Source organism: Amblyomma americanum, chromosome 9, assembly GCF_052857255.1.
Source record: "Amblyomma americanum isolate KBUSLIRL-KWMA chromosome 9, ASM5285725v1, whole genome shotgun sequence".
Classification (NCBI taxonomy): Eukaryota; Metazoa; Arthropoda; class Arachnida; order Ixodida; family Ixodidae; genus Amblyomma; species Amblyomma americanum.
The window spans coordinates 15,044,687-15,058,639 of NC_135505.1; the positions used below are offsets into that span (position 1 = coordinate 15,044,687).

The 13,953-nt window shown below is 49.9% G+C and overlaps 1 protein-coding gene across 1 annotated transcript; it reads left to right on the top strand.

Moving 5' to 3' along the window:
- Positions 1–12,629: 12,629 nt before the first annotated feature.
- LOC144104676 (uncharacterized) lies at positions 12,630–13,304 on the top strand. Its single transcript, XM_077637815.1, has one exon. The coding sequence runs from the start codon at positions 12,630–12,632 to the stop codon at positions 13,302–13,304; it is 675 nt and encodes a 224-aa protein (XP_077493941.1).
- Positions 13,305–13,953: the final 649 nt, after the last annotated feature.

Below are 13,953 nucleotides of genomic sequence, written 5' to 3' on the forward strand. Positions count from 1 at the left end.
AAAGACAAATATTCCCAGACCCACATAGATCTCTAAGTAAAACACAACAAGTCAGTTGACGGCAGCTCCAAACAAACACTTTCTTTAATCCGTACATGTACTCCATATGGTTCCCAGAGCAGTTCAGCCCCATCTGTTCTCTCTGTGGGCACCATAAGGCAGACACACCCCACATCCTATACTCATGTCCTCAAGACAAGCCGTCGAACAGTCCGCAGCTCTCTACATAATTGCAGTGGGAGGCCGCGCTGCTCAGCTCGGACCCGGAGGTTCAACTCCGAGTCACGGAGCGGGCCGAAGAGGTCGCCGAGCGACATCGTCGGTCGGCCACCTGGCGTCCGGCCTAGAAGAGGTGCCCACAGCGGGGAGGGGAACGTCACCCCAACCAGCGCCAAAGACCTTTTCTTTAATAAAGTTTACCTCCTCCTCCTCCTAACGTCTTTTTGGCGTGTGCTCGTGTTTGGAAAACCGGTATGGACAACAGCGTTTTATCGCCTCCGATGCAGTAGGTGTACGGCGAAGAACGAAAATATACTGGGTTTCTCATTGTTGAGTCGCAGCACTTTTTCACGTGAAGGCAAACTGCAAAGGTATAAATGGCATATCTTAATTCCGCAGAGAACCATGATCTTTGAGACTCTTCTAATCATGTTTCTCAGAGATGGGCACATCCTTGAATTCTCACCCCCGTTGTGCCCCCTTATTTTACAGGAGGGTTTAAGGAGAAATAAATGTACAGTCACTGATCAAATGCTTCTTAATTAAGCGTGTTGGACAGTAACGATTGAACGATGTATTGGTATATTCTCGAGCGATTCCTTTAAGGGAGAGTGTGTACATGTTCGTTTGATGTAGTACAGTTTGCAGCACCCTTACTTCAGAAGTGGGTGCCTTTCCTCGCTCTACCTGTCAGCATTAAAGATTATTTAATTATATTCTCAATATGCGTCGCGGATTAAGAAAAATTAGCTCTTCAAAGCTTCTAAAAACAATATACAGGAAGGTATTGCATTGCCGTTGGACGATATTTTTTTATTCCTGAAATAGCGAAGGAAGCGGATGACTCTGACAATAGTTGCGGTCACCCGATGTAGTTAGGTTCGTGGGGGTTTAGCGTCCCAAGCCAACTCCGGGAATGAGGGACGCCGTAGTGAAGGGCTCCGGAAATTTCGACCGCCTGGGGTTCTTTAACGTGCACTAACATCGCACACCACACGGGCCTCAAGAATTTCGCCTCCATCGAAATTTCACCGCCGCGGCTGGCAACGAACCCGCGTCTTTCGGGTCAGCAGCCGAGCGCCATAACCACTTAACCACCGCGGCGGCCCGATGCAGTTCTACTCAGCATGCAGTGCAAAAATAAATGGATATTTTATGGACTTAGTCGAAAGGCAGTGTATAAATTGTTAGATAAAATTAGGATTGTTATAAACTATAGACAATAGGTCTATAGACAATAGTCTATATGCAGTCTAAAGATTGTCTATAGACGATAGGAAATTAAGGCGGTTAGAGATTTTAGTCTATAAATTGTCTATAGTTCGTCTATAGACAAATGGCTGCTAAGCCGGTTATAGACTAGTCTATAGATGGTTTATAGATTGTCTATAGACGAAAGGAAATTATGGCGGTTATAGGCTTTAGTCTATAGATGGTCTAAAGATTGTCTATGGACAAAAGGAAATAAGGCAGGTATAGACTTTTGCCTATATAAAATCTATTGGCCGCCTATAGACAAAAAATATTATGCCTACTATAGACTTAGGTCTATAGATGATCTATAGACTTTCTATGCACAAAAGTAAGAGGCAGTTATAGACTTCAGTCTCTAGATAATCTATTGACCGTCTATAGACAAAGAAAACTTGTTTGTTACAGACTACTCTACAGATATTCCATGGACCATCTATAGACAGAAGAAAATTAAGGCGGTTATAGACTTTAATCTATAGATAGTCTATGGACCACCTATAGACAGAAGGAAATTAAGGCTGTTATAGACTTTAGTCTATAGATAATCTATTGACTGAATATAGACAAAGGAAAATTGTCTGTTATGGACTTTAGTCTATAGATGATCTATAGACAGTCTATGGACAGTCTATAGGAAATAAAACTGTTATAGACTTCAGTCTATAGATAATCTATTGACCGTCTGTAGACGAAGAAAAATTGTCTGTTATAGACTTTAGTCTATAGATAGTCTACGGACCATCTATAGACAGAAGGAAAATGATGTGATTATAGACTTCAGTCTATAGGTAGTCTATTAACCATCTATAGACAAAAGGAAATTAAGACGGCTATAGACTTCAATCTGTAGATTCTCTATAGACAGTCTATTAAAAAATCCGTCTAAAGGGCGTCTATAGAGTCTATAAAAAGTCTATAGACAGTCTATAGACCATTTTCATAAAGGAAGAGCTCCCAAAATCGCCAGAAAATTCCCTGACTGGGATAAATTCCGAGTAATTATGCAATCCCTGAAAACAAAACCTTGACCTAATTTCAAACCATGACAGAGAGGACTTAGTAAAGGCCTAAGGGAAGCAACAGATACTGTCCAAGACACATTAGCGGTGCCCCAACCGGACAGTCAACTAGCCAATCTCCTGAGAAAGAAAGCGGATCCGGAAAGGGAACTGAAAAGCCAACGATGAAATCGCAATATTAGGACAGAAATTGCGAGGCCAAGCAAAAGACAAGAAAAGCATGCCGCTGATCTGTACGAAAGAACTGGATGCAGATGTGTGATGAGCATGGTCTAATATGAGCGCATCCAAAACCAGGGTCATTCTCAGGTATAGGATTAATGCAACCAAATCCAAGAGGGCTACCAGGCTAAACCAAATAAAATTAAGCGTAATTTCAAACGGAGTAATGAGGACATGCTATGCTAAGGTTGTCAAGACCCAGGCTCTGCACTACCGGAATATGAAGGCGGAGAAAATAGAAGCATTGATTCTCCATTCGAGGTTGCAGAGGTGTGGGCAGCGTTACAGTACCTGAAAAAGAAATCGGCTACAGGCCCTGACGGGATCACCAACACCACTCTGAAGAATTTGAGTGATAATTCTATCACTTTTGTAACTGAGCTAGTGAACAAGATTTGGGACGGGGACGAATTACCGGAGGAATGGAAAATCTCTAAATTACTACTTATCTCTAAGTCAGGCAGAAGCTTTGATCTGGGCAACATGAGACCCATCTCTCTGACGTCTTGCTTCGGCAAGCTCATGGAAAAGGTGGTGCAGACAAGAGTCTCGCGCTACATGGAGAGAGAGGGACTCTGGCTTGTTGAAATGTTCTTAGCGCACAGGACGTTATGTTAAGGCTTAAACACGATATACTTGATGATCCCGGCGGCACTAAAGGGGGCAGGGTAATCTTGAGGCTGGATCTTACAAAGGCCTTGGAGAACGTTGAGCATAAAGTGGTTATGAAAGGCGTCCGTGAGGCCGGAGGAGGCATCAAGTGCTGCAACGATGTCAAAAGATTCTTAAGCAATCAAAGGACCACTGTAATTCAAAAGATGCTTAAGCAAACGAAAGACCACTATAAGCTTTGTAGGGCTCTCCTCAAACCAGATTGCGCTTGGCAGTAAGGGGACCACTCAAAATTCAGTCCGCTCTCCTATGCTCTTCAGTTTTGCAATGAGAGGACTATCCCACAAACTAAATAAAATTGGGGGGTAAAGCACAGCATTTATACCGATGATATAACCATTTGGACAGCAGGGGGAACGAACGCTGGAATCTCATACAGACTGCAGGCAGCGGCAGTAGTTGTTAAAAACTATGCTCTAAAGAGAAGGCTTTCCTGCTCCTCTAAAAAATCTGAGATCTCGCTTAATAGCAAAGACCGGATGAAGAAAGGGACTCGCTTCCCTCACCTATACGGCCCGATAGAGGTTGTCGTTGGTGGTAGGTTCGTACCTAGGGTTGATACTATAAGAGACCTTGGATACTTTCTCCAGAAGAACGGACGCAACTCAACCGCTACCAAGAAGCTTAGTACCAATGTGGCCCAGGTCATAGGTATATTTAGCCGGATCTCCCTCATGAACAAAGGCCTGCGAGAGCGCTGTCTCCTGAGATTAGTACAAGCATTCATAGTAAGTAGGATTGCATATGCGGCTCCATTTCTGAATCTTAGGAAGAGGACGAGAAAATAGACAGGTTAATACGAAATGCATACAAAAGAGCTCTCGGCATCCCACCGAACTCCTTAACGGAGAAACTGCTTAGTATGGCAGTCCACGATACCTGCGCGGAGATCACCGGGGAAGTAAGAGAAGCGCAAACTTGGAGGCTTAACTCCTCAATAGCAGACAGGCAGATGCTAAGTGACCTAGGGTAGAGCGAGAGGAAACCCCCGTATACTGGAGATCCAATCCCCTTAGGTATACTGAAGCTTGTCAAAATTGCGGTTATATTTAAGAACACGAACCCGGAGCATGACAAAGAAAGTAGAAGACATAGAGCTCGAAGAATAATGAATAATCTTGCCCGGGACCCGCCGGGGAACATAGCCTTCTGCGAGGCAGCCTGTGGGTCCGATGGCGCCTCGGTCATTGCCACCGTTTATGGGAACAGGGAGAAAGTGACTATAGCTTGGATTAATAGATTAATACTAGGAATGCGTTAGTGGGAGAGGAGGCGGCTACTGCCCTAGCGTGCGTCGGTACCAAAGCCAAGATCATCTTCGCTGATAATAAGGCAGCTGTTCACAACTTTTGTCGCCAGTCAACCCGCCAAATTACTAAGAAGATACCCCCCAAGCAGAGAGGTCTCCCTCATATGGGTTCCTGCTCATGAGGGCATTACGGGTAATGAGGCTGCTCAACACCTCGCTCGAGAAGTATACATCCGAGAAGCTCTGGAAGTGCCCCTGAGTGAGAATAAAGATTCTCTCATAACGTGTAAGGAAATAACTGAAACACCTTGACTGGCTAAGAGAAGGCACTCACTTTCGGATAGGTCACTCATTCCAAAGTAGTGCAGGGCACGGAGGAGCCTTCGGGTCAACAGATGTTTTCCGTACTCTGTACTATACGTGAAGACTCTTGGGAACCATAGCTCCGCAGTAGCTGCCACAGAATGACTTCGCAAAATCACGTAATATGGGAGTGTCAGGATTCTCCTGCGGCTAAATCACAAAGCATCCCAGACCTTGCCACCTGGGAAGAGCTGATCCGGAGCCAGGACCCTCATCAGCAAAAACTCATCATCCGTCAAGAGACAACTTACTACAAGACTTTCTCCGCGGTCTCCGGTATTGAGAGCTGGCTGGGAGGAACCCCCCTAATTGCTGCGCCCATATCGTCAGGCCCCATGACGACGGGAATAAGTTCACTCAAATCACACTCGACGTAACGGGCAATTTATTAAGCATATTCTTAACAATGATAGTCCTGAAACGCGTCTACAAAAGCAGGATGTGAAAATTTACCATATAACAACCCGAGTCACATGGGTAACGCTTTTAGCCAGCACCGAAACTTTTATGAGAATTTACAGAGCGTAACCACTTTACCCTCCTGGCCACGTTGTTCCCGCTACTTTTGCTTACGTCCCATAGCTGCAGAAGGCCATCATGTCAATAAATCGCTCAAAACAACCGGTGCAGGATTACGATTCTATTAACCCTTTTATAGTTAAGCTTGTTCCTAAAAACATGTGCCGAGTTCTGGCAAATATAATTAGCGAAACATTCAAGGCAGATGTTTTCCCAGATTGCCTTAAGGCTAGTTGGTAAAATAATCCCTATTTTCACGACAAGCGATCGTAACTGAATGAATAATTACCGTCCCATCTGCATTCTTCCATTTTTCAGTATATTGCAGACATAATTTCACCAGCGAAAGTACGAGACACCAGCAGAAGAACACAGGATTACAGCGTTGTCCTGTGTTCTTCTTCTTCTGGCGTCGCGTACTTTCGCTGGTGAAGTTATGTCTAAAATACACCAACTAGCCAACATGGTTACCTTGCTTCAGCACATTGATTGAGAAGATTTTTGCACGCGAATAATGAATTGCCTCAGTACATTTAAGCTTTTAGCTCCATAAGAATTCGGCTTCCGACCGGGTTTTTTCACCGAACCACCGAACTAGCACTCATATATTTCGTTGGAGTTGCCAAAGAAGCCATTCACAATGGTTCAGTTGTTGGAGCCATCTTCATCAATCTCGCAATATTGTTCGACACAACTAACCCGCATTCTGGTTCATGATGTAGAATCATTTGGAATTTCCGATCCACCCCTTGAGTTCATCCGCAGTTACATTAGTATCCAACCACAACTTGTTCTTTTCAATAATACTGTTTTATAACCCTCAGGCTGTAACCGAATGTTTCCCCCAAGGATGAATATTAGGCCTGTTGCCGTTTTTAATGTTCATTAACGATCTATCTGTTGCATTAAATCACACAAAATGCGTCTTTTATGCTGACTATGCAGTCATTTAGATTCGCAGAAATCAACCACCACGCTTCAGCATAAACTTAACATAGACCTAAATCGCAATAGCGAGTGGCGCAAAAACATGCTACAAATGAACTTCAAGAAAACGACTTTCACGTTATTTTACTTTCCTCTCACAATCATAAAAGTTACGCCATTACTGACACTTCATCACCATGCGCTACCTGTCTACGAAACTTCCCAAGTTTTTGGGTGTCACTCTAGATAAGCACATCAAGTTTCATCACTATGTTCAATCACTGATGCATTGGGTTTCGTTTGGAATTCATATTTTAATTCAAAAAATTTTATTATTTCAGCCACACATCATACGTTCATTATATTACACATATATACATGGTCACCATAGTTACCCTTCGTATTGACGGGGAAATGCATATTTCGCACACGTCGAAAGACTTCACCACCTTTCAGAATTAAGCTATCAGCCTCATGTCATTGAGTTCATTCCAAACACACTGTTGACCACTCTGTCACAGCTTGAGAATACTTCCGCTTCAACAATTATTCACTGTGAAATTATCCATCATTGTGTACAAGCAAATTAACCATCCCGTTCATATTGATGGCGTCATTGATCAGCTGATCAATACTAATCCTACTAATCCTGCTATCATATTTTCGACGATCGCCGACCGTGCTCGCCGACGATCGCCGACAATCCTGTGTGGCCGCCCGTTACGCTGCCCATCGCCTTCTGAGGCCCTGCTGCCCGTGCCCCGGCGCACGGCCTGCTGCCGCGGTGTCCAGGGCTTGGTGAAGATGGACCTTCCGCCGCCTGCGACGCGCCCCACAAAGGCGCAATGCTTCAACTTTAACGTACCGGTACCCGTGCCGGCGGACGACCTGATCGATGCCATCGAGGAGGTCGTCGGTGTCGGGGGGCTGCAGTATTCGCAGCAACTCGGCGGAACTAAGTTCCTGGCAGCTGTCAGTTCGATGGGCGCAAGCCACGAAAATGTTGGCCGTGGGCTCTCTGCTCGTGGCCGGTCATCAAGTGCCACTGGTTCAGCTTGCTGCGCCAGTGGTGTTCATAACGGTCCGGTGACTTCCACCAAGCGTGAGCGACGACGCGCTCGCAGCCGCCCTGAGCCCCTTTGGCAAGCTCAGGGCAGTCACGGAACCCGTTTTCAAGTCAAGGAGCCACGTTCGCAGCGGCGCTCGTCTGGTGAAGCTCGACATGCAGCGGGCGCCACCGAATTTCATCACCGTCGCGGGTCACCGCGCTATGTTGGAATACCGTGGAATGAGGAAGGTGTGCGCCCGTTGCGGCGTGGAAGGTCACCTCGGTGCCGCCTGCACCGCCCCGCGCTGCGGCCGCTGTGCTGCGTACGGTCACGAGGCGGACTCGTGCCAAGCAGCCTGCAAGCTGTGTGGCGGGAATCACGTCACGTCAGACTGCATCGCGCCGCGTTCCTACGCGGCCGCCCTCGCAGCTCCGAGGAGTACGCCGCAAGTCCCGCTCGGGGCAACCCCGGCTCCACGCCGGGACGAAGTGGACGACACCAGGTCCACAACCACCCTCGCTGAGGACTCGGGAGAGCCCAGGTCGCCTGGCACTCCATTGACTGACGAGACACACCAAACTTCTACCGAAGAGGGTTCGAAGGACTCTACGTCGTCAGATGGCCTGTCTGACCTGGAAAAACTGGAAGCTGCCTTGTTGCACGCGCAGCCAACTCCATCTGAGAGACAGCAGAGCGCTACGGAGTCCGAGTTGGAGGCTCTTGAGGTAGCGGACATACCGAGGGTAACCAATGAGCCCCAGAGCGCTAGCCCCGAAGCCCTTGCTCAGGTAAGCACCAGTGTCCCAAAGACCCAACGCCCGAGCCCCCGAAAGACTAGCGCCTGCCTGTCTCATAAGGGGCAAGAGCCCGATGAACCGAAGCGTCAGCGCTCCTCGTCGGACAGCGGTCCCTCTGCGACAGTTACCGCTGCCCCAAAGAAAAAAGTAAAAAAGACGGCAGAGGATGGAGCGGAGATGGATTTCTCAGATTTCGACGATTAGCGGCCATGGCTTCACCGAAGAATTTCCCCGGCCGCCTCGGCCGCCCTACCTTCCTCGGCCCCGCCCTTATCACGGCGGCCGAATTAGCGCCGCGCACCCGGCCAGCGCCGATAGCGACCTGCTCCCGTCGACACCAGCAGAAATTCCACGCGCCTTCGACGATGGACGTGATAAGGTGCCGGTGCTGTGTCACGCGGCGGGCCATAGACGACTGTGTCGATGTGTCCCTGCTGCATGTGTTTTCGCCGCAAGTTCATCGGTTGGTGCAAGCACTGTTGGTGGCGGCAAGCCCAGGTGTGAGTGGTATGTGTTGTGTGTTCACCATGAACCAGAGCGCCCTGCGCTCCACACGAGCCATGCGTGCCACAGACGCCATGCGTGCCACGGACGGTGGTTCTGCGACCACCGCCGCACCACACGACTTGTGAGTCGGTCAACGCTGCTCTTTTGTTGGTTGTACTATTTCCGAAGTGTTAATGGTTGGGTTCCTTTGGCAAAATATGGCTGAGATTCATTTCATTACCTTCAATGTCAGAATTGTTCGAGCTCTAGCCAAGCAGCTAGAAGTTATGCACCTCGCTCGCTCACTAGGCGCAGATTTACTTTTCTTGCAAGAATGCAATTTTCGTACCCCAGCAGATGTGTCAGCATTTCGTAGGCCATTCCATATCGACGCTTTTTTTTCGTTGACCACCTCTCAACCATGTGGGGTTGGTGTGGTTTTTATTACAAACACCTACAGGACGAGCGCACATTGCACTTTCGGTCTTGATGGTCGCGCAATAATTACTGATATATTCATGGACAATCAGAAAACTCGTTTCATTAACGTATACGCGCCGGCCAGACGCAGTCTGCCGAATTATTTTTTTAAAACAATTGGTACCTATATCGACCAGAACGTGCAGTGTGTGCTCATCGGCGACTTTGATTGTGTATTAGATTCTTGGCGAGATCTACGCGGCCCAGGCCAAGGTTCCTCAAACTACAATGCCAGGGAACTCGAGGGTTTAGTGAGACGCTTTAAGCTAACAGATGCGTGGGTTGCCCTTAATGACGATGACTTTGTGGCCACGTGGAAGCGAGGCCGCTCTACTAGCCGTCTTGATCGAGTTTATCTCCCTTCTGCCTTCGTACCACTTCTCCGCGCATGCGAGACTGTAAGCCCGCCGCCAGGCGTCCAGGGCATCAGCGACCACGCATTTGTGTCAGTACGCGTGAACGCATCGCCCGGAAGGTCGGCCGACCAGAGTAGGTGGAGAATGGACCCCGCGCTTCTGCACGATGAAGTTAGTTTGGCCTCCATTCGCCAAGCACTAGCAGAGACCCTCCCAAAGGTCGAAGACCTGACTCCGGACGAGTGGGACGAACTAAAAACCAGTTGGCGTGAGATTCTAGTAAGGGAAGGCAAAGCCAGGCGCGTTAGAATAACTGCCGAACTTAACGACTTGATGCGGCGCATTCGCATCGTTGAGGCCGGAGGCACTCTGACGCTCTTCATGAGCGAGTATCTTGAATCGCAGCGCGTGCGATATTACAGGCTCCTAGCTCGGACCTCGAGTAATTCGCCCGACCCAACAACGTCCCCTCGAGTAGCGGCAGAAGAACTCCGTCGCGCCCGAGAGGGGGAACACGACAACAAAGGACTTTCACGAATTTAAGGCGTGATTTTGCCAGACGGCCGGCACTCCAGTGCCCATTCAGATATTGATCAAGTGTTCACGGCCCACTACGCCTCGTTGTTCTCCTCTGAGCACGCCAGCAGAAATGCGGATTTAAGGAGCAGGGTTCGGGACTTGTGTGGGCGATACACGTGCCCGAAAATAAATGAAGCAGCGCTCTGCGGCCCAGCCAGTATGGAAGAAGTGCGAGCGGCGCTAGCTCGTATGGGGGCGTCCGCAGCTCCAGGCCCAGATGGGTTCTACTCGACATTCTTCGATATTCTCGGCGAGCACTTGACAGCCATAGTGAATTCAGTGCTTCTGGAGGGTGTGAAGCCGTCGTCCTTTTCATCGGGGCACGTGGTTCTCATCCCCAAGCCAGATAAGCCCCTCTCAGACCCAAGTTCGTGGAGACCAATAACGACCATCAACACAGACTACAAAGTTGTCACTACGGTTTCAACAGACCGCTTGAAGCCGTGCTTAGGCGATGTGGTCAGCCCTCTCCAGAGCTCGTCAGTCTTGGGTAGATCAATCTTCACTTCCCTGGCTCTCACATGTGACCTTTTTGCGTACGCTCAGGCAAAAAAACTGAACGGTTGTTTCATCTCCCTCGATCAAAGCAAAGCCTTCGATAGAGTCGAGCATGACTACTTGTTGACAGTCTTGTCATGTCTGGGCCTTCCGGACAAATTTACTAACTTAATAGGTGCTCTATATTCGGGGCTGTCTAGTCAGCTGGTTTTAAATGGTGCGTTGAGCGGGGAAATTTGTGTGACGCGAGGAGTTAGACAAGGTTGTCCCCTCTCTCCCGCTCTCTTCGTGCTCTCGCTGGACCCTCTGCTCCGTGCAGTTGAAGACAACCCAGCTATCCGAGGTTTTCCCCTTCCGGGGCAGGAAAGAGTTTCTGTGTCTGCTTATGCGGACGACATCTCGCTTTTCTTGCGAGATGCGGACAGTTTCCTTGCTTTCTGGCAAGTTTTCAACGAGTATGCAGCCCTCTCAGGGGTGCAATTGAACACCACAAAGAGCCAAGCCCTGAGCTTTGGCACTTTTCAGGACCCCTTGCCCGGTGGAATCCAGTTCGTCGATGGTGTGCGAGTTTTAGGAATCGTGTTCACGCCAGCAGGTGTGTCACCGAGAACGTGGGACGACGCTATCACTCGAGCGCTACGGACCATAGATTCGATTGCACACCTAGAACTAACTTTGAACGCCAAGGCACTATTCTTCCGTACGTGCGCAGCTGCGTACGCTTGCTTCGTTGCGCGTGTTGCTCCACTGCCGCGTCGCGTGGCAAGGGAAGCTGAACTCGCTCGCAGGACAAGTCCTGTGGAACGGAAAGCCGGCCCCAGTGTCCCGTCAAATGTTTGCCGCGGAACGCGATAGAGGAGGTTTGAACCTGCCCTCTTGGCAGGCAACAGCGCGAGCTTTCGCCACCAAAGCAGTTCTCGACCTACTAGCGGCCCAAATGTACAGAGGTCGATCACTAGTCCTGTATTGGTTGGGTACTGGGAGTCAACTGTTCCTAACGCAGCGACACACGGGGCCTCAAGCAGAGCAACCTAAGCCCATTTACAAAGTGGAAACTTTTTCCGGTTCTGGCTAAGCCAGTTCCCGGACACGGATATACGCGAAACACCAGTGGCACGCGTTAGTGCGGCGGTTGCTGTTTTGGATTTCAGTATTGATCAGGCAGAAAAAACTTCTCCTAGAAAATGGCAGGCCTTTTCATCGAGCCTGTTGCCAAAATAAGTACAAGACTTCGAATGGCGTCGCCGTTGGCAAGCACTGCCGACGAGAGAGCGTCTCGAAAGATGGGGCATCGTGCCAAACACGCGCTGCACCAACTGCGGCGCTGTTGAGACACAGCTGCACGCCCTGGAAGACTGCGTCGTAGCGCGTACTTTGTGGCTCCTGATCTACAGGATGTTTAGGGTGCGCCCGCGGCAGCGCAACTCGCGAAGGCGCTCATCCTTTGAGCGCCTTGTGATAGCAGTGGTTTTTTACGCGCTTTGGAAGCAGCGAGGCTTGGCCGAAGTGCGCGGAAGACGGTAACGCGCCATGTTTCCGCTCTTGAGGAGGGTGCGCCTCATTGTGCGGCAATTTCTACAGGAAGAACTAACAGTGGGCGGCGAAGCGCTGTTCTTGCGGCGCTGGTCGACCCACTTTATTTCTGTACATTCTAACAAAGTGGTGCTCCCAATCATGCAATACTAGTCAATACTCGCTGAGTTTGCCCTAGGTTGGTCGTGGTAACGGGTGTCATCCCCTTACCGAGTTATGTACACATCTGGGGACAAGTGTTGTACGCGCATGGTAACTTTCCCTCTTCCTTTATTCCCCCCCCACCCCAACCTTCCCCTCTTTTAAACCATCGCGTACTGAGATGTATTGCTACTGTATTGCTACTGTGTTCTTCAACGTCGCCACCACGTGACATCTAGTGGAGGTGCTTCTTTTTTGTTTTGTTCATGTACCGGACGCCCCCGACAAGCCGTGATCCAAGCCCGGACCGCAAAGAGAACACCAACGTAGTCCCGGACAATCGAGCAAGCCGCCGTCTTCAACAGCTGCCCCCGGAGCACGGACTTCTACCCAAGAAGACCAAGAAGATTGTGGCCGAGGCAACCCCAATGGCAGCCCCAGCGTCCCCCATCGTGCTGCAGCAGCCCAGGGAACCACCGACGTTCCGCGGTTCCACATTTGAGGACCCGGAAAGCTGGCTGGAAACGTATGAGAGGCTCGCTACGTTTAACAGCTGGGCAAGCGACGACAAGCTGCGGCATGTCTATTTCGCATTGGAGGACGCCGCCAGGACGTGGTTCGAGAATCGAGAAGCCACCTTGACGACGTGGGACCTGTTCCGAAGCAGCTTCCTGCAAACATTTACAAGCGTCCTGCGTAAAGAGCGGGCCCAAGATCTACTGGAGACCAGAGCGCAGCTGCCGAATGAGACGATCGCAATCTTCACTGAGGAAATGAGCCGTCTGTTCCGGCACGCCGACCCGGAAATGTCCGAAGAGAAGAAAGTCCGCCTGCTGATGAGTGGTGTAAAGGAGGAACTTTTCGGCGCAATGACACGAAGCCCACCGACGACCGTAGAAGAGTTCCTTCGCGAGGCCACCAGCATTGAGAAGACACTCTAAATGCGGAACCGACAATACAACCGCCGCACGAACTCGACAAACTACGCCGGAATCCAGTCACTGGCCACCGACGACCTGCGGGAGACCATCAGGGCAGTCGTACGAGAGGAGCTTCAAAGGATCTTCCCTTCATCGCAACCTCAAGTGGCCTCAGTCGCCGAAATTGTCAAAGAAGTCCAGCGATCGCTGGGAGTTCGCGAGGTACAACCACAATCATCGCCGCCCCAGCCAGAAGCGATGACCTAGGCCGCCGTCGCCCGCCGTCAAGGTCCCCCTCCACGACCGCGCCAGGACCCTGTAACGCCGCAATTCCGTCGACCACCGCCGCCGCCACCAACACGCCCACCCGTCGACCAGCGCAGCTACCCGAGGAATGAATGAATGAATGAAAAACTTTATTGTATAAGGGTTATTTCTCGCAGCGTAGGTGGAGCCCTCAGTCCAGGGCCCCAGCGGCCTTTGCAGTCTTGCGAGCCCTGTCGATCAGCTTGAGCTGCTCTTCAGGCTTCGAGCTGGACAGCGCAGCCTCCCACTGCTCCGGTGTAGGTGTGTTGTTTATCGGCGCTGCCTGCATTTTCTGACAGGCCCATGTAACGTGGTAAAGCGTTGCGTGTTCACCGCATAGCGGGCATTTGTTTTCATAAGTGGA